The 20,679-nt window shown below is 32.9% G+C and overlaps 1 protein-coding gene and 1 pseudogene across 1 annotated transcript; one reads left to right on the top strand and one right to left on the bottom strand.

The window, feature by feature from the left end:
• The first annotated feature begins 823 nt into the window (after window positions 1–823).
• Window positions 824–5,353, top strand: LOC107887927 (probable beta-1,3-galactosyltransferase 2; annotated as a pseudogene).
• On the bottom strand, window positions 4,692–7,217 carry LOC107887410 (uncharacterized). The gene has a single exon (XM_041096186.1). The coding sequence runs from the start codon at window positions 6,790–6,792 to the stop codon at window positions 5,578–5,580; it is 1,215 nt and encodes a 404-aa protein (XP_040952120.1). The 5' UTR covers window positions 6,793–7,217; the 3' UTR covers window positions 4,692–5,577.
• Window positions 7,218–20,679: the final 13,462 nt, after the last annotated feature.

The following is a 20,679-nucleotide window of genomic DNA, read 5'->3' as shown; positions in this document are numbered from 1 at the left end:
ATAGGCGAAAAATTGACCACTGATGCTGTCTGTCAGATAGGGATCACCAACAGCGCTTACTAGATAGGAGTTACTAGTGGCGCCTACTAGATAGACACCACCTCTCTCATACCACTATCGTATTTCTATACGAGCCATGTACTAGACTCGGGAAAATAATACATAATGGTGTCACCTATGAAAAATGCACCACTAATAAAATAATATTTTTTTTAAAATATTATAAAAAATAAGCTCCATCTAAAAAACATATTATTTTTATTATTAACCCACTGAGAGCCCATTTCAGAAATTAAAATTTTTTATATTATTTGTCTAAATTATCTGTTGATGTTTCTATAGAAAGTTGTGTTCTAATAAATAGGGGTGAGTTTGGTTGGATTAGGTTTTTTTAATTATGGATTAGGATTTTTTAATTATGATAATTTAGTTTGTTTCAATTTTTGATTTTTCATATTTATTTTGAGTTTTAAAATTTTTTCATAAATAAGATACACTCTTAATGTAGTAATTTTTGCAAATTTTTTATATACAACTTTAAATTATTTTAATATTTTAAATATAAAAGATTTATTTTTATCTTATAAAAATAAAAATAAAAATAAATTATAAAATAAATAAAAAAAATGATTAGATGATATTTTATAAACTAATAAAAAATATGGTTGATAACTAATTTGGAATTTGAGATTGTTCTAATAAATAATTTAAGTATTTTGAGAATAAATATTTATTTTCACAATATTCAAATACAAAGGCAAAATAACAACACACGTACGAACTCAAATATTAAAAGAACATTGAAGTGAGAGGATAATATGGTAATTTAGGTATAATAAGAGATCGTCTCTCTCACTTGTATTCATTCAACGTCCCTTGCCTGCGAAGTTGAGAATTTTAGAATCCATAGAAAAAAGAACCCAACACAAACACACAAAAGGAATTTTACTTAAAGAAAGCAGCAAAATATAAATCCGTAAAACACAGCATTCCGTGTCTATCTTCTTTCTCTTTTTTTTTTTATCTTCTTCTTCTTCTTCTCAAAATTGGGGCTATTGGGAGTCATTTTCTGCAACTGGCTTCAAGCTTCCATTTTTACATATGGGTTTTTCTCTTTTTGGATACCTAGTGGTTGATAAGTAGACGGGAATTTAGATTGAAGGCTTCTATAATATGTCTTTTAAAAACAAAGGAGACACGTTTTGTATCAAAGGAATGGACTTTTCTTCTTGGCTTGGGCTGCTTCTGTGCTGGAATGCTCTTCACCGATAGGTATACGTTTTTATTTTTATCCTTCTTCTTTGGGTTTCCAGTTCCGTTGGATTCTCAAAGTTCAAAACTTTTGGCTTTTCATTTCTTCTATTCCAAAATTTGATGATTTTTTAACCTCGCTTTATGATTGTATGTTTAGCAAAATTTTCCTTCATTTCCATGGTGAAACTATGTCAATTCTTTTGCTGATAGATTTTGCTTATTTTCTAAAGATTTCGTTTTCTTTTTACTTGTATTTGTCTTTTAGTTCAACATAAATTTTTTTATAAGAGATAATTATTAGTCCTCCCTTATTTGTACTGCCTCTCAAGGCAAAATGGATCCAACTTTTCTTTTCCTTTATTTTATTTTAGTTTCTTATATTATGGAATCGACTGCTAATCCTCTGATGTGATTTTAAGTTCTTGAGGTTTCATAATTTTCTTGTTTACGGTAAAGGGGTTTGAATTGGCAAGTTAATATTATGTTGATACAAAAATTCAGCTTTTTAGGGTTGCTATCTTAATATATAAATTGATTTTTTTTTATTTTAAAAAAAGGAACATTGCAGTGTTATTATTCAAGGGCCAAGGAAATCTGCTTCTATAATTATCATTCATGCCATTTTTAAACATTTCCTGGCAGGAAGAGCTCTAACATACACATTCTATAGATAACTGTAAACATTGGTTTAAAATATCCTTGAATGAGATTGTTAAGGCATATAAACTTTTAAGCATTTTAATTTTTAATGCTTCTTGCTAATTGTTTGGCACTTAAAGTTGTTTTTCGGCCCTCATGGAAGTTATATCTTTGAAGATCATTGTTATGAGGAACTAAATAATTCCAACATGGATGCAACCTTAACTAACTTAAAAATTTTGACCCCCTTTTTCTTGGCACATTTATAGATTTTGTTTGACAGGTTAATATTTTAGGTTACTGTTAAAAATTTGGATTCATTTGTTTATGAATGGTTGTATGCTTATAGATGTTACTGAGGCTTTTGTGGCTTCTTAATGTGTAAAATTAGTAACAGGATGGGGACTGATCCTGAACCTAAAGGTATCAAGAGGACAACTGCAGTGGAAGCTGAAAAACTTAAACTAATTTCAGAGGGTTGTAATCCAAAAACTGTAAGTACCGTAATCGCATCATACTTAAAACCTTTTTGTCGCACACCCGAAGTTTTACGGTGTTTAAGTTCATTGGCTTCCTTTATTTGTAGCAGAAAGAAGAAAAGCATGTATCCAAACGCATCATTGGAGAGGTTTTTAAGACTCACCATGCTATACAGTAAGTATTGGTTTTCCATAATAGGGTTGATTTGATTTTAGAGTGGCTGACCGATGAACTTATTGTGTTGTTTCCGATGTAGAACACTGGATAAGACTATTTTGAACTTAGAGATGGAATTAACTGCTGCAAGGGCAGCACAAGAATCTTTACTCGTTGGTTCACCATTATCCACAGATGCGAATAGAGCAAATCATCTAGGAAGAGAAAGTATCTGATGGTTATAGGAATTAATACCGCTTTTAGCAGCCGAAAAAGAAGAGACTCAGCTCGTGCTACATGGATGCCACAAGGTTGATATTTTCTTTATACCCTTCATTTCGTTATTTCATTCCGTTAACACACATTAATCACTTTCCCAAGTTATGCCATTAGGATTGCTGAATTAAATCTGCTCTTGTTTTTCTTCCTAAAACTAATGGAACATAGGTGAAAAACGGAATAAGTTGGAGGATGAAAAGAGCATTATCGTTCTCTTTGTTATTATTGGTCATGGGTGAAGGCTTAATTCACTTTCCTTTGTATTTTTTGGTGGCTGAACTTTGACATGTATTTCTCCTTAAATGCGTTGAACCTATATGTTAGACTGATTTCACTTCCACAGGATGTCCTGATGAATTCTCTTATAAACATAAAATTTTACTTGTATTGATTCTTGATACTGAGAACTTTTAAGTCTGTTTCTAGAATCTTATATATTTCGCATGACAGTGACAATGCAAGGGTGCAAATGGATAACAATAACAGTCCCAACTCACAATTTAAAAACTTAATGTATGCTTTTATGTAATTCATTTTCTTTTTCCTATTTCCCAGTGCCACGACGGTTGGTATTTTGGACTGAGCAATTGAAGCTGAGGATAAGAAACATGGAGACTTCTTGAGGCTGCTAGGCTGTTTTAGCCACTATTGATCTCTTTTTATAGGCTTTTCTGCATTAAAAAAATGTTCTTCAAGAACACCCTATAACAATTTACTGCAAGGAAAGATTAAATAAGTAAACCGAGCGATATGTTGTTTTATATATCAGCAGGACCATGTTGAAGGGTATCTTGAGTTGTCTGCAAAACCTAAGATATATTTTGCTACTGCTCTTGCTTTATGGGACGCAGATTTTTATGTCAAAGTTGATGATGATGTCGATGTAAATATAGGTAAGTTTTTAGATTTGTCTACCAAAAGTAAAGTTTACAATCAGACAGACAAAAGGATTTGTTTTTGTTATAATTATCCCTTTACATATGCCTTTGTGCTTGAAGATCAATGCTTCTCTTATATGTTTTCTGTGAGAATTATGATACTTATTGCAGTTAACTGTAATTAAGTGTTTGTTAAAATTTTATTAATACTTTAAGTCATCATCTCCAATTGCTGCAGCGACACTCTGAGAAACTCTAGTTAGACACCGGAAGAAACATTGTGTGTTTTTAGGGTGCATGAAATCTGGTCCTGTCCTCTCTCAAAAGTGAGCCAGATTATCAATGTTTTGTTTTTCTTCTGCAAAAGACTTTTGAGAAGGTATATATATATATATCAGTTTTCTTAATCGTTATGTTATGGAACAGGGGAGTGAGATGCAATGAACCTGAATACTGGCAATTTGGTGAGTCAGGAAATAAATATTTCCGGCATGCTACCAGAAAGTTTTATGCCATTTCAAAAGATTTGGCCTCATATATATCGATAAATCAGTAAGATCTTATATCCTTGTTTAAGATGAAGCTTGTATGTGAATCTGGAGGCCTGTCCCTTAAGTGTTTTCATTGTTTGCTGCACTAATGATGATTATACACATGCATGATTATGTCAGGCATGTTCTACACTAGTCTGCTAATGAGGATGTTTCACTGGGATCATGGTTTATTGGACTTGATGTCCAGCATATTGATGATCAGAGATTATGTTGTGGCAGACTGGTAAACATCTTAAATGCTCCCAAATCTTTAGAATTGCGATTAGTTTGCACAGAATAAGATTTAAAATCCAACTCTAAACTATAGTACCTTCGCTAAGAATACTGATTCACATGTCGTAGACTAGTTGGATTCTAAAACCTGGCGAAATATGCTAAACACACCAAAAAGCTGAAGCAACTAAATGGTTGTCTATGAACAATGTTACATTTTGTAGGCATGATATTCTGGTGATTTGTTCAAATCCGCGTATATCTTATAGAATCTCCGGGATAAGACCCCTTTGACCATTGTGTAATACATTGAAATCCGTTGTTTTGCTTGAGAGGGGGCACATTTCTGGTGATGGCATTCATTGTTTGTTGAAGTAGACTAAACTATTAAGTAAATGTTTTCCCTTTGCTGCATTTGTTTCCATATTTCTCATAAAGCACTATCATATATGCTCTAGAAATGAAATAGCCTGATCCAAATTATGAAATCAGTTTGCTCTAACGAATGGACTACAAATGCAGATTGTGAGTGGAAGGCCCAAGCTGGCAATGCCTGTGTTGCTTCCTTTGATTAGAGCTGCAGTGGAATTTGCAAGTATGCTGATGAGATTAAATAGGTTCATCAGCAGTGCCGGGGAGGAGAGAATGCTTTGCGGGGGAGGAGGATGGCATGCATGGTGAATCCTCCAATACCAAATCCTTTTTCTGTAGTTTAATGAAGAGAAAAGAAAACATTATCAGAGATAGTGAGACACCATTGAAAATGGGGGACCTTTACAATATTAGTTTTAAGGAAAGTGCCACTATAGCAGCCCCATTCTTTCAAGGCTTGATAGCCAATTTGTAAGTCATAGTTCCATAAATCTCATCATAAATACAAAATATTTTTGGTTCCTTTAATCATCCATTTCTGCAACATTTTCTGTATGTTGATCTCTCCTACAGCTTTTCTAAAATCATGTTTCAGATATGATAAACTTGCAAGGTAAACAAACAGGTTGGGAAATGGTAAAGTATGTGAAGAAAAATACATATGAAAATGAACAGAAGGAAAACATAGACCGAAATTTGAAAGATTGATGATGACCTAATCAAGTTTCAAACACTCAAATGCGAGATGGTGTTCATTTGTCTTCCCTGGAGTGGTCTAATTTGGATGGTGCTTTGAAAATCCACCGCCATCCCTTGAATATTCTTCTATTCTTTTTTATTCCTCTTTCATCCATTGTCATCTGATATGAACTCCCATTGCTTAAGGCTCCATTTCCAGCCATTGGCAGTGTATTTTCAACGGAACCACCAGAGGATTTATATGGCATAAATTCACTACCTTCTCTCATGCTGCCAAAACCAGACAAAACACCCCCACCCTTCTTCATACTAGGAATATCCCCTTTAGACTCTGCTTGAAAATCAAATTTTAAGTCAATGAAACCCGAATCATCCCCACCATTAAAATCACTCTCTTTCAAAGAAAAGACCCGCCTGTTTGCACCACTAAAACCCCCATCAACATCCATGAAACTGCCGACGCCCATGCCACTTTTCCTAATGGCTGCAATATCGGACTCCATAAAAGTACTGTCTCTTCTTTCACTATCAAAACCACTTCTCCTTGGTTCTGCTTCACTAAACCCACTTTTCCTCTCAGGATCAAAGAGCAAACCGCCATTGACGCCGGAACTCCGTGCAGCCGAAATCGAGCTCCTAGCACCTGAAAAGTTCATCACGTCACTTCCATCTTCTGATCCAAAAAACCCACCCCCTCTGAAACTGCAAAGAGACCTTGACCTTGAAACTCCCATGTAATCAACCACCCACAAATCACTTTTCTCATCACCCCCACAAGCACTCTTCCCACAGTTAGTCTCTTTGTCCCTCTTCTTCTTGAAAAACCTCCCAATTCTCCAAAACCCGTTCTTTTTCTTGATCTCCACACAGCTGTTATTGCTTCTCTTGAGCAAGATAACATCCTCTGATTTAGTATTATTTCCACTACTAGTGCTTTTAGCCTTGGGGTTTGAAACTTGATGATCTCTGCTGTTTTCATTCTCTATCAAGAAGGAGACCCGACCAACGCTGCCCACTTCACCACCGGCGCATGAATTTCGAGGGTTGGTGGCGATTTCAGAGCAAGAGCAAGACGAAAGGCGTTGCTCACCACAGTCGGAGCAAACCAAGTTGATCAAACGATCCTTAAGACAATACGCACATACACCAGCTGAAGACGATTGTGGATGTTTCCTACATGGAACAACATCCGATGAAGTGCTATAGTCTTGGAAAAAATCAATGTTTTTGTTGTTGTACACTTCCACAGCTTTGCCTCTCTCTTTCATGGCTTCTCTTCATCATGTAACTAAAATGGAGCTCCAAACTTGAGAAAGATTGGCTTATCAGGGATTACTTCAGGGACAAGACACAAAACACACAAATCGAAAAAGGGTATAAAGATCAAAATGCTTGCTTTAATAGGCATATATTGAAGCTGATCAAGGAAGGAAAGGATCAAATCAAATATGAAAAAAAAAGGGTAGCTAAAGGCTCTCTAGATATTCAAGTATTGCAAGAGGTAGTAGCTTAACACTTGTAGGTAGATTGAATGATAATAAAAAGCATAGAGAAGGCGTTAGCTTTACGTTTTTTCTTTAGACAAAGAGAAAAACAGTGTTGCAGAAAAAAGCACTATTTCCTACATGTATAATTATGTAGGGACATTATAAGTGAATGCAACAGCAATTTTCAGTAAAGCTGCAAATACTCCAATATAACAACCTTTAACCCTTTTTATTTTTCTTTACGAAGACTATTTCGATTTAGGGTTAGGGTTAGCGCATAAAACTAAAAATGATATTTATAAATCAACCATCAAATAAAATTATCGATGAGACTTTTAAAATTTCTAATGTTTATTGAAATATTAAAGAGTACTCACTGAGACAATTTTAAAAATACAGAAACAGGTTCTCTCACTTTTAGCAAGTGTTTTGAATCAATATGGTCCAAATCCATCAATCTGTCATGTGTTTTCTTAACTTTTTCCCGGATTTTCTCCACTTTATCTTTCTTGAGTATTGACCTTTTTTTGCCCATGCTAAGTGACACAAACTACGTTCTTAATTAGAATTGTTTTCTTCATTTCTTTTTTGTTCTATTATTGGATTGATGAAAGTTACCTATCAGGCAAAAAAAAAAAGCATAAAAAGAGCTTAGTTAAGAATGCATAAATTAATTTGGTCTACTTTTTCTTTTACAAATGTTTCCCATGGTTCTTTTTCATATTAGATCTTCAGCACGTGTTGTACCGACAGATCCCATTGTCATGGTCCCCTGCAGGATTCAACACCTAACTTCCTTGGCTTTTTATTCCTGCCCTCATATGCTTGCTTACTTTGGTAGTCTTGTTCATATCGAATACGAATCAAATTGGCAACCAAAACCTCAAAGATCGTTAAAAAAATTACTAGATCCTATTAATATAAAAATAGCTATTGTGTTTTCTCTCCCCCCCCACCCCCTCCCCAACAAAACCAGAATCCAAATGGTATGTAACATTGGAGATGAATTATGCCAAAGCTTTCAAAGAAAAAAAAAAAGGTTGTTAATGGCAGAAGCATGACCATGGTGAGATATAATGGGGGAGGCAGCATGCTAGATCTACATACATCATTGAGACAAATAAAGTAATAATTCTTTCAAGTAATATTGTTTTTGGTCCAACTTATTTGATTGTATTTGGAGATGGTGACAATCATGATGTTCCATTGTTCTTTCTTCACTAATAATTTTGTAATCTTTGTAATTGATGAAACCCTAAAAGGGTTTTTGGGATTGCCAAGTTCAAAAGTTTTTCACTTTGAAAATGCTCCCCAGTTTTTTTTTACTAGAGATTTGTAGAAACATATCTTTTAAAATTCTTGCATTTGGAAAAAGTTAAAATGATTTTAATTATAAATAAATATTTGATGGACACCCGTTAATACAAATTTTTTTTTACTATCTAACAGATCTCAAATGCTGTTTGAAGTAGAAGAAATTCAAGGGGGGGGGGGTGAAATTGAAAAATAAGGAAAGAATGATGATTGATGCCATGTGGTGTATGTATTACCTTTTACTTTAATGCCTGCCTGCCTACCTTTAGCTTGGTGGAAGCCAGCAAGCGTTTAAGGTTTGCTCCGTGCTCATATGAAAATGATAGTTTTAGCTTTTTTTAGTCATTCAAATAACTTAATAACTAGCATATATTTGAAACATAAAATCATAAATTTGAAGATTTATTTGTAACATCGTTCCATCTAACATATCTTCAACACGAAACCATCGAGAATTTAACATTATTCATATAAATGCATATTAATTTTGCAGTTAATAAAATCATATCGTATTCTACATATCAAACTATGAACAAAAAAAATTATTATGTAAGCCCAAAAATAGGAGCCCAGTTAATATGGTCCATTAACAATCTTAAAATCATTTGGATTGCTTTTGATATTCTCCAAGAGTGAACCCCAGTTCTACATCAGTGCACTTACACCTCAAACCCCACATTTTCTCCTCACTCGGGTCAATATTTACCTTCAACTTAAAATTTTTTAAATTTATCGAAACTAAATTTGAAGTTTAGGAGAGCTAAAGTCTTCGAGGTTAATAGTTATCCTCTAACAATCTTTGTTTCTGGTGTAGCTACTAAAAAGGTGGCATCAAAGTGAACTTCGTAAACGGGTTTTGGGTGGGGCCGGGATACCATTTCATTGTGGTATGAGTTGCTGCTTCCTGTGAAAGTATTTTTTGAAAATATTTCATTGCCTTGGTTAACAACAGTTTCGGCAAGCATGTTATTATTAAACACCACCTGGTTCCTTGCATGCACCCCAAATTGCCCATATTATAGTCACACATACCTCTGAATTCAATTTCTCCAGCTTTCGAGTAGCTATCTCTGTCCGGTTAATGCATTTAATCTATCATCCGCTAAAGGATTCATCTCATCCCCAATATTGGTGGCGTTGCATGTTGGTCACATTTGGTTAATTCCATCTATTATTCTGGAACCCCAACCAAACAATTTAAACATTGGTTCCATAAGATTTTTCATATTGCTGTGTGAGTCTCAATACCGTGTTTCTCTTCTACACCCACTTTTAACTTAACAGTGTACTCCGTTATACCAAAATGTAAGTTTTGTACTCTTATTTATTGTAGTAATTTTGTCATAAATTATTGAAATATTTCAATCTGTTTGTATGATATAATTTTTACATATCCATTCATTATTTTTTATATGTATGTCCCTATTGATTTTGCATGAAAAGAAAATGGTTAAGCAAGTATTAGATCACTGATTTCTTAAGGTTTAACGAATGTTAAGTTGTATAATAAATAATATTTTGTAATGCATAAGACAACTTGTATTAGAAGGTAATCTAAATAGCTTGTAGTTCATGGGGTCATTATGAGCAAGTCACTCATGATAGGATTATTATGTTGTCTATAAGTCCTATTCAAATAGCTTATCTTGGCTATAAGAGCTAGATGGAAATGTAAGATAGAGACATAAATGTGATTAGCTAGACTAACAATACATTGGACTGGACCCTAGATGAATTAATCCTGAATTTGTTTTTGGATTAAATCTATTGTGATGTTCATAGTGTAACTTACCATAATCCTTAGTGAGTGAATGACTATATATATATGACTTATAAACTTTAATGCATTCATAACCTATATGTCTCAAAGAAGTAAGCAAAAGGTTGATACATTGGGTATATGACTTATGTATGACATAACTTTACTTATAAAATAGTGGATCATAATTTGAATAAAGAGTCAATAGTACCCTTCCAATGACATTGTATGGATTATGAAAATGGAACATGGTCATGGGTTGTTTGTCTAGGATCAATGATTTAATCATTATAAGTACAAGTAATAATTATTTTCATCATAATAGATACAATGGATACCTTGAGATGGAAGTGACCAAATTAGGTGAATGGATTTAACCTTAACGGATCATGAATATCCAATGAGGGTAACACATATGTGACAATGTCATTGGGCTAAAGCTTTATAACACATGTAGCTTTCATAATGATATATAATTGGGAGTCCAATCATGACACTTTTAGTTGTTTGACTCCATGAATAAATAACTATGTAAGTAATAGACAAAGAGTCGAAACTTAATTACATGTTATTTTAGCCCATAAAATATATGCCCAATTGGTCTATCTGCAATCTCACTACAACTCTGTACAAATTGCATCTAAATCTATGAGCGAGAATTCTACCATGAGCTCTTAAAAACGACCTAATAAAAGCTTAAGGAAAGCTCCAAAAAAGGCAAGTCGTTAAATGAGTAACAAAGAAATCATACCATTGGAAAAAAAAATAAAGAAGGCTTTAAAAATGGGGGAAACCAACATTTCACAATTATAGGTATCCAACCCACCAAACATAATCTGAAATAAGTGAAAAAGCGTTACTAAAAAACCCCCAAACCCTATCATTTTCTTCATCAAGGAAACTATCTTCGCCATCGTTTCTTCTTTCATTGCTTCACATCTCTATCTTTCATCTTATTCCTTTCCCTTGACTTAGAAAAATAATAATTAGTTCCTAATTAGCCTATATATGCAAATTTAGTGGAGGAAAGATATCATCATCTTCCTCATTCCTCCATGCCATCCAAACAAGAATAAAATAAGGAAAGAAATCTTTTAAGCCCTTGAAACTTTCGACTATCAATTAGGTAAGGAAATTAGTCTTTTTCTTAGAATTTTTATATATTTGTTACCATAGGAGCTTGATTTACCTAGCCCATGTACCAATTTGATAAATTGTTGAAGTTTTAGAAAGTTTCCATTGCTGATCAATTAGGCTTGAAATTGATAGATTTTAAGCTTAGATTATGAAAAGGACTAGATTATAAATTTAATTTAGCTTGTTTGTTAACTTTATTACATTAGGGGAAAAATTGCATAAATGTAAAATCTGTCATGAAATTTTGTTAGAAATAGAAAATATAAGGTCCCTAATGAAAATATATGAAATCAAATTTTAATCCGAACCTAGGAATCAAAAGTTATGTTTATCTTGAGTTTAGGGACTAAATTAAATAAAATGTAAAATATGGGGGAACTCGAAAAATGGATTTATATAGGATCATGCATATTATGACATTGTGTGAAAAAGTTTGGTATTGATTTATTATATAAAATAATTGTATAGATCAAGAATTGGATCAAAGAGGAGTCAATAGGGAAAAAGCTAAAATTGTACATTAATCCTTTAAGATTCCACTTGTTTGTGTTTTGAATAGGTAAGTTCATATGGAACTTACTATCTAATTTTGTTGTGTTTGTGTTTAATTTGATATATGTATGTTTGAGTATGATTTGAAACATTAGTGAATTTGACATATATGGCTAGTAATGGATTGAACTGAAATGTTATGTAATGAATGACTATTATGCAATAGTATAGGGCATAGATGTAAAAATCTGAATGATTACAGGGTATGGAACTGAAAGATGTGATTATTTACATGGTGTGATATGTAAATGTGGATAATTAGAGGGTATAAATGTGTGAAAATAATTGATTACAAGGTTGATAATAAAATATGTGTAATTGATGTCCATGTGAACTTAGTAAAAACTTAAGATACAATTGACATGCCAATAGGGTCATATGTGCGCTTGCACGAGATATGGGATTGTACGATGGTTATTACAGGTTATATCAAGTTCCAACATCTATTGCGGATCATTGAGCATTATATGTCTCTACTGAGACCCTAGTGTGGTAGAGGGATGTATTTGTATATGAATATGCTGTAACGCCATCAACCCGACCCGATTTACTGGGTTCAGATCTTGGGTGTTACCACGTAATTCACTTAACAAAATTAATAAAATAGTTAACAATTTCCCTTACTTAAAATTTTTTTATGTTTATTTTGTTTAAAAACTCCATATAAAAGAAAAAAAAGAAAGTAATTAATTAAATATATACATATTGCTTCAAACTTGTTACAATTTATTATAACACATGGTTTGTAAAAGAAAATCTCTTAGGGTGTAGTCCTACTAAATGCCAATTTTTTCCAAAACATCCACTGTATGCATAGTATCCCCGTTTGCATCATCTCTGGCACATTCCTGGCATTGTCTCTCCTACCGCTCTCACTTAACAGAAATACATGAATTATAAACATATCACTAGTAAGTTCGTAAGAACTTAGTGAGTTTTGATCACAATATACCTTTTAACCTTTCATGATAAATTCTTCATCTTGAATTTTTGAATGTCCCTATATATATATCTTTGGTAGATGCTTTCACATTGTCAGTTATATAATTTCGTACTTATTCACTACTTATCATTCATGCCATAACCTTATTCATCCAACTACTTGGATGACTTTAGGTCTTGTCAGTCGATACTATCTTTTTCTTTTCTCTTTAGATATGTAACTTCCTGTTTGGCGTAGTATTTAAGAATGCGTATTATTTATATAAGGGTAGCCTTATAGTATGGATTCTAATAGATTAAGTATTGGAAAGATTTCCTAAAGACATCGGCCACGCCTTTGGGCGAAGTGTAAGTAAGGACGAGTTTAGATATTGGCAAACTCCATTATAAAGGGCATGTCAGTTATGCTTTAGAAATTAGCCTTTTCTTATGTCCTTGATCTAAAAGAATTGTTAGCTTTATTGTTGTACTAACAAAAAATAGTTAACTGGCTACAGGAGTCTAGTTAGGATGGAGCAAGATGTTTGAAATTGATAGGACTTAACCAGGACTTTGCCAAAGAAGCACTTTACTTACCATAATGGCCTAAAGCCAACCATATTCAAGCTACCAAATCTAACCATTAACCATATATTATACTACCTCAATCCATACCAACCAACATTTCATAAAAGACGATAATGAGCCTCATTTCATTTCCATCATTTAAACTACCACCACATTAAGATAACAACCATACAAAATACCAAATATTCATAACTTCATATTAACTAGATCAATAACCAAAAGGTTACATATAAAAGTCACACATAATAGCTAAATTCATCAAACAAGAAACTTATACATGCCATTATAACCATGACTCAAATCATCAAAATCTACCGATTTAGCCGATGGATAGTGTAATCGATCTCTGAAAAACTTCCAACCTGAACAAGCTTCCGATTATCTAGAAACACAAAGGAAATAACATGAAGTAAGCATGTAATGCTTAGTAAGTTTGTAATTCATAAACAAAGCTTACCATTTCAATATTTAAGCATAAAAACAATTTGAGACAATCCAATAAGACTTGGCATTAGCCTAAGCAACAACAACCTTTCTAGTTAGATAACCACATAGCTTAGCAAATTATCTCAAAACATCATAGCTGTTATCCATACTACTTATAAGCATTCATACTTTCATGCTTATGGATAAGCATATTTAAAACATCATCAACTCATACCTTTTCATACTTTCATAACATCACTTATCGAAGCATTTGTCGAACCTTCCCTTTTTCATACCCGTTGAACCACTAGAACAATATCGGATACTTGGGAATCTTGCACACTATATGCTAACACATGGTCGAAACCACCACTTTCTCATATCTCATATAAAGCTTTCACTCGAGCCATAAGTGGGTTTGCTCACACAAACTATTAGTCAGGACGTAGCTACACGGTGCTGCTCATACAAGTTGTCAAGTAACCACAAAACAACCAAAAACTCAGCCACCGGTAGGACGTACAAGACCAGCACCCATAACACGGTAACCCCTAATGACATGTCATTTGTATCCTATATATTCCTAAGGTTCAAACGGGATCCCAAGGTCGCCGAAACTTTGTTGCATATTTCCGTAGAGTCGTAATACAAAAAATATAACATAAAAGCATTTTAATCGAACATAATTCAATGCTAATTAAACATACGAACTTACCTCAAACACGAACAGAGAAATACAATCGATTAATCCAATATTTTTCTTTTCCTCGATCTATTTTCATACGTTGCTTTTCTTGATCTATATAATCAAATTTAACTAATTCAAACTTCATTCTATTCAATTTAATAAAAAATCATGTTTTGGAAAAATTACACTTGCCCCCTGTAATTTTGAATTCATTTTAATTTAGTCCCTGGCTCATAAAAATGGAAATTCATGTAATTTAGTAGCAGTCCACTATAGCCGAATATCACCTAAGCCCTTAGCAAGCCCTACATTTTAATTATTTCACATTTCAATTAAATCCCTAAATGATAAATTCATCAAAAATTCCTTTACAAAAGTTGCTCAACTATCATAAAAAATTCATTTTCATCCATCAAGCATAAAAAACAACTAATATACATTCATGGTAAAATCCTAGACTTTTAACAATTTTACAAATTAGTCCCCGGGCTAGCTAGATTAAGCTACAGTGATTCCAAAAACACACAAATCTTTAAAAATGGGATAAAAATGCACTTACATGCCCAAGAGAGAAATGGCTGAATGTTGAAATATCTTTAATGGCTTCCTTAAACCCTATTTTTGATTGGTGAAGAAGAAAGAAAGATGATATCTTTCTTTTACCTATTTTATTTTAAGTTATTTTATTAAATTACCTTAGTAACCTTACACATATACCTTTAAAATTACTTAATTAATGTCCAACTTTGTCCACTAATTATATTAATGGTCTAATTACCATTTAAGGCCACTCACATTCCAATTTCATAGCAATTTGACATCTTTTTCTTATAGAACTCAAAATTTACACATTATGCAATTTAGTCCTTTTTATCATATTAAATATGCAAACGATAAATTTTCTTAGCAAAATGTTTATACGACATTAATAACATGCTGTAGACTTTAAAATATTAATAAAATAAATATTTTGACATCAGATTTGTGGTCCCGAAACTACTATTCCGATTTCACTAAAAATGAGCTGTTACAAATACCAAATGATGGTATCGATAATTTTAATAAATTTTCGATACCAAACAACCAAGTAATAATATCAAACCCTTAAATTTGAAAGTTTACAATTTAGTCCTATTTCATGTTTGGACTTCAAGTTTAGGTACATCTATGCTCGATTTAAATAAAATTGAAGTGTATGCTTATTATTGTATGAGCTGATTTAATATGAAATGTTGACAATGATATTCCAGCAATGAATGTGACATCTCGTTGCTTGGACTCAGTGATCGGGTTGGGTAATAGGGTGTTACACTTAGTGGTATCAGAGTTATAGGTTTAATCTATTCTCGGAGTAAATCGAGCTCAAAATAGAGTCTAGAGGTACATGCCAAGTAGTGTCAAGTCTGAGTTGGAATTTGGATGCTGATAATAAATTTCTTTGTTTTATAGCTAATGATGTTTGGTGAATCCAGAAACGATCTTGATAACGAGATGATTAGTAGCGGTCATTTCGCTAATGACGAGAATAGAATAGAATTTGAGGCACCTAACACAGAATCAACTAGTGCTAGTTAGCCTAAAGCAAAAAGGTATAGGTGTAGAAGGCAGAGTGATGATAATCTATCCTGAGTTATTGTAGAGGCTATTCAGAAAATGACAGCTACACCAACAGAGTATCTGTGGCTATAGCTCGTTGAGCACCAATAAAACAATTACGGAAGTATAGTGCCAAAAAGTTTATGGGAGTTAGAAGGGTTGATCCTTCAGAGGCTGAAATGTGGCTAGAAGCAACAAATCGAGTATTAAAATAATTAAAATGTACTCCCCGTGAATGTGTTAATTATGTCGTTTCTCTGTTGCAAGGTGAGGCATATACCTGGTGGCAAATTGTTACACATCATGTGGTGGTAAACTGTTACACATCACGTACCTACTGATTAAATCGACTTGGAATTCTTTCAGTTTGAATTCTAAAAAAAGTATATCGGTGTAACACCCCAAACCCGACCTAGACGTTACGGTTAGATTATGAAGGTTACATCACATGTGGAAACATTGTTGCTTAGTTTTTAAACAAAACTCAATTTTAAATTAAAGGAAAACTAAACAATTTCAATCGTCGAACACTTAAACATTTCAAAAATCACGTGAGGACTTTGATGAAAACCACGGAATATTAACTTTGTTAACACAAAGTCAACTCGCTTAATTACTTGCTTAGTAAAAACATAGTATTGGGTTTCAAAACTTTGCAACGGAAAGACATTTAGCAATTCAGTTTTTATAAAATCATAGTATATGGTTAGTTACATCGTCTTGATTAGATTACCAATTATAAATAGAACTTTTGCAAAATAAATACCAAAATCAATGTTAAAGTTCCAAGCAAAAATTAACAGCCCCAAAAGTCCATAGAGTCCATAAATTAGTCCAAAAGATACTTAAACTAAATTATACAAATCAAGCCCTGAAATCATCGTCCAATCCTAAGCTTGAGGATTACCTGAAACGAAACAAAACGGACGAGTGAACTAGAAGCCTAGTTTGTGACTTGGCCCACAAACAAAATTCACTTGCGGAGTTCTCATATACCAATAATCAGATAAAAAATTTCATATTTCTAGAACATATATTATTATTCATAATTTCAAATCATATAACATATGAGAGCATATCCTACCCCCATCTGCTACACACCATTTCTGTTCCACCAATCTCACCAAATAGGACTACAAGAGTCCATCCATCCAATCACATCAATATGTAGCAGTATGCCACTTATAAATGTGCAGCTGAGCTACCAGACAGAATTTGCAGATTAACCGCAAGAATTGCAGTAAAACTACCATATACACTTCCTCCAATCATACCAAAACCCACTCAATGCATATGCACCCAATGCATATGAAACATCATGATAACATACATATATATCTTATAAATTGTATGGCATGCATACTTAAACATACACATTTTTCAGAGCATAATATTCAAATACTTATACAAAACGGAAACAATTTATCATGCTTCCTAAGCTTTTCTAAGTAAAACATACTTAATCTTACACTTTTTTGGGCCTACAAAATGCCTATGAACCCAATTTTTGAGTCCTTTAATTGAGCTTTCAAATTGGCCAAAAAGGGCCCACATGGCCTGCTACACGATTGTGTGACGCTGAGCAGTTTCGAAAATAGCCCCTATTTTCCAATTTTCTAGTTTTAGTTGAGTTTTTTGGGTTAGTTCACACACTTGATGATAAATTTGATTAACCACACCATCAGAAATTCACGAATAGTACATACAACATTGAATCGCATTAATTAACAATAATATTAAACCAAATATTTCATTCGATGGCCCTTTTTTCAAATAAAATAGTCCCTAAAATCAATTACGAACACTTACTTCTCGAAATAATAGCGTCCATGTAACGACCTGAAAATCAGTGATGTCAAAAAGTATGAATTTGGGACCTTGTTTCCGTAAACCGTATTCGTAAATATTTTTATTAAATATTTACAGAATTATTTTAGAAGTGAATCGAAATTTAGCTTGGTATTTACATTAATTTAGTGGTTAAAATTAAGTATAAGGACTAAATCATGTAAGCGCAAAAAGTTGAATTATAGTGGAATCATTAATTAATTATTGTTTAAGGGACTTATTAAATAAATAACCCATAAGTATGTTGATATATATATGTATTCACGTGTGACCGGTTGAACATTAGTAAATATGTATATATTTTATGTTATAATTCTGGTTATAATAAATTTAAAATAATAATAAAATGAAAACAAAATAGAAATTGGAAAGATAGATAATGAAATAGTGGATGGTAAGAAAAAGCTTTCTTTCTCAATTTTTGTTGCATGCAAATTTGAAACCCATAAGGAGAAGGAGAGGACAAACGATCAATGGGGTTTTCGGTTTCAAGCTTTATTTGGTTAGTTAATTTAGTCATTTTTTGTAAGTTTTACAATTTTAGAATCTTGGTACCTAGAACTACTCGACCCATGTTGTAATTTTAAATATTGTCAAGGAAATAGGATGTTACCATTGTTGGATTTTTGGTGTTTAAGGTGTTATTTTGATAGATACTAAGTTTAGAATTGATAAATGACTATATTGCAAAATCAATTAATGATTTTGTAAAATAGGGACTGATTTGTGAAAAATTCAAAATTAGGGATGTGATTGAGAAATGAGAAGTCCTATAGAGACCCTAGGATATTCGACTCTATTACTTTGGAAGTTAAATGTGGAAATGTTGTTAGTCCTGGTTTTAGGGATTAAAATTTAATAAAATGTAAAGTTGCAATATTTAAGAATTGAATGTGAAATTGGTTGTATATTGATAAATTATTATGTTGTTTTAATCCATAGCTAACGTCGACCTGGATTCTTCAAAAAGAAAAGAAAAAGACAAGGCCATCGACGAATAGATCAGAGCTTATAATTTGTGTTTCTATAATCCAAACTATTTTAATTGTTGCATTTGAACATTACATTATATGGTAAGTTATAAGGTAAGTTACAAAGTTGATTCAATGTGATATGTTGAAATGGTTGAATTGATTATTTGTACTAAAGATTGTACCAAGTATTAGTGAAATGTGAAATTGATTATATTGTAGAAATAAAATATGTGGTTAAGTGTATATATACATGTAAGTGATTTATTTGGATTGATGAAATTGTATTATGAAATTGAGGAATTGATTTATGACTTGAATCGAGAAATACATTACCCTATTAATTGTTCGGGCAGGGTAGGTATAATTAGCATGCTATTGGATAGGAAGAGTTCAGAGTTGTAACACCCCGAAATTGGAGTTAGAATTATTAAGGTTTAGTGGTTGAGTCAAGTGGATTCGGTTAGACTCTTATGTTTTTCTTTATGTTTAGGGGCAGTAATTAGTCTAATGGTAAAATGGTTAAGTGTTTATTTTCCTTAGGTCTTAAGTTCAAATCCTTAGGTGAGCTTAGTAGAATTATTTTTTACTATTTTGGTTTCAAACTTTAGAAAATAAAAATCTGGTCTATTTTTTCTCACCATTTTCTTTGTTTCCTTCTGTTTTGATCCACTTTTTTGTTTTGTCATTTCTATACTTTAAAGTACTAGTAATTTCAAGCCGCTTATTAAAGTTCTTATAGGTTTAGTTTGTTGTAAATTTAAGTTTTTAGATTTGTTAAATTGAAGTGCGCCAGTTGATTGTTGAGCGTGGGAATCGTCTTTTAGGTGTATTTTTGAAACTAATGTAATTAAAGGTTGGATTGATGATGAATTTCACAATTTTTAGTCACTTTTAGGGTGGTTTACAAACCAATCGGGCATGTACCGTACACGGGAGGTTCACACGGTCGTGCCTCATTTAGATATTAGGTAAATTTGTGAGTCACGTGGCCTGAGGTGTGTCACACTGGCTGGCCACACAACCATGTGACCCTTGCAGGGAAAACTTTATCGATTGCACATCAGTGTGTTATCCAGCCACCCAATTGTCTCTCCCCTGCTCCTAAATTATGAAATTTGACACACAGTTCAGAGAGTTACATGGTCTGCCCATACGGTTGTGTACCCCAGTCACACAGGCATGTCTTTCAGCCATATGGTCGTTTCCCTTAGTTACATGGGCGTCGCATTAGACACATGACCATGTATCCCGATCACACGGTCTGACCCTCTTGCACGACCATGTGGTTCAGTTTTTATAGTTTTGACACGATTTTTGCAAACTGATTCATTTTAGTCCTTGGTTGAATTTTTGCATGTTTAAGCCTCTATAGACGTGTTTGGAACACCATTACAGCTTGATCTGATTTATGTATGTATGCTTATAGGATTAAATTTGATTGTTTTCTTTAGTATTTATATGATTTGATAAATGGATATTTTCGTATATTGTTCTTATCGCTATTTAGTGGCTAAACATGAGCTTCTCTAATTTTGATCTCAGTTAAACAGAACTAGCTATAAATATGTGTATTGAATTCTGGAAACCGAAAGTGAGCATGTCTGGTTCTGTTTATTCGGATGCGTAATACGGTTTGCATTTGCATTTGTATTTTTGGTTGGGATTTGGTTATGAAGAGAAGGAAGTTTTATTCGATAGTTTTACTACATTACTATATTTTATTGGTACAACTGCTATATAAAAAGTGGCATATGACTACATTAAGGTGTGTTTGGTTGGATGGGTTAATCATAACCCCAAAATTGGTTTGTGCAGGTTGGAAAGGGTCTAGTATACCTTAAATGATGTGTGTGGGGGATTGTTGA

Source organism: Gossypium hirsutum, chromosome A03, assembly GCF_007990345.1.
Source record: "Gossypium hirsutum isolate 1008001.06 chromosome A03, Gossypium_hirsutum_v2.1, whole genome shotgun sequence".
In the NCBI taxonomy this organism is placed as follows: domain Eukaryota; kingdom Viridiplantae; phylum Streptophyta; class Magnoliopsida; order Malvales; family Malvaceae; genus Gossypium; species Gossypium hirsutum.
This window is presented reverse-complemented; position numbering and strand designations above follow the sequence as displayed.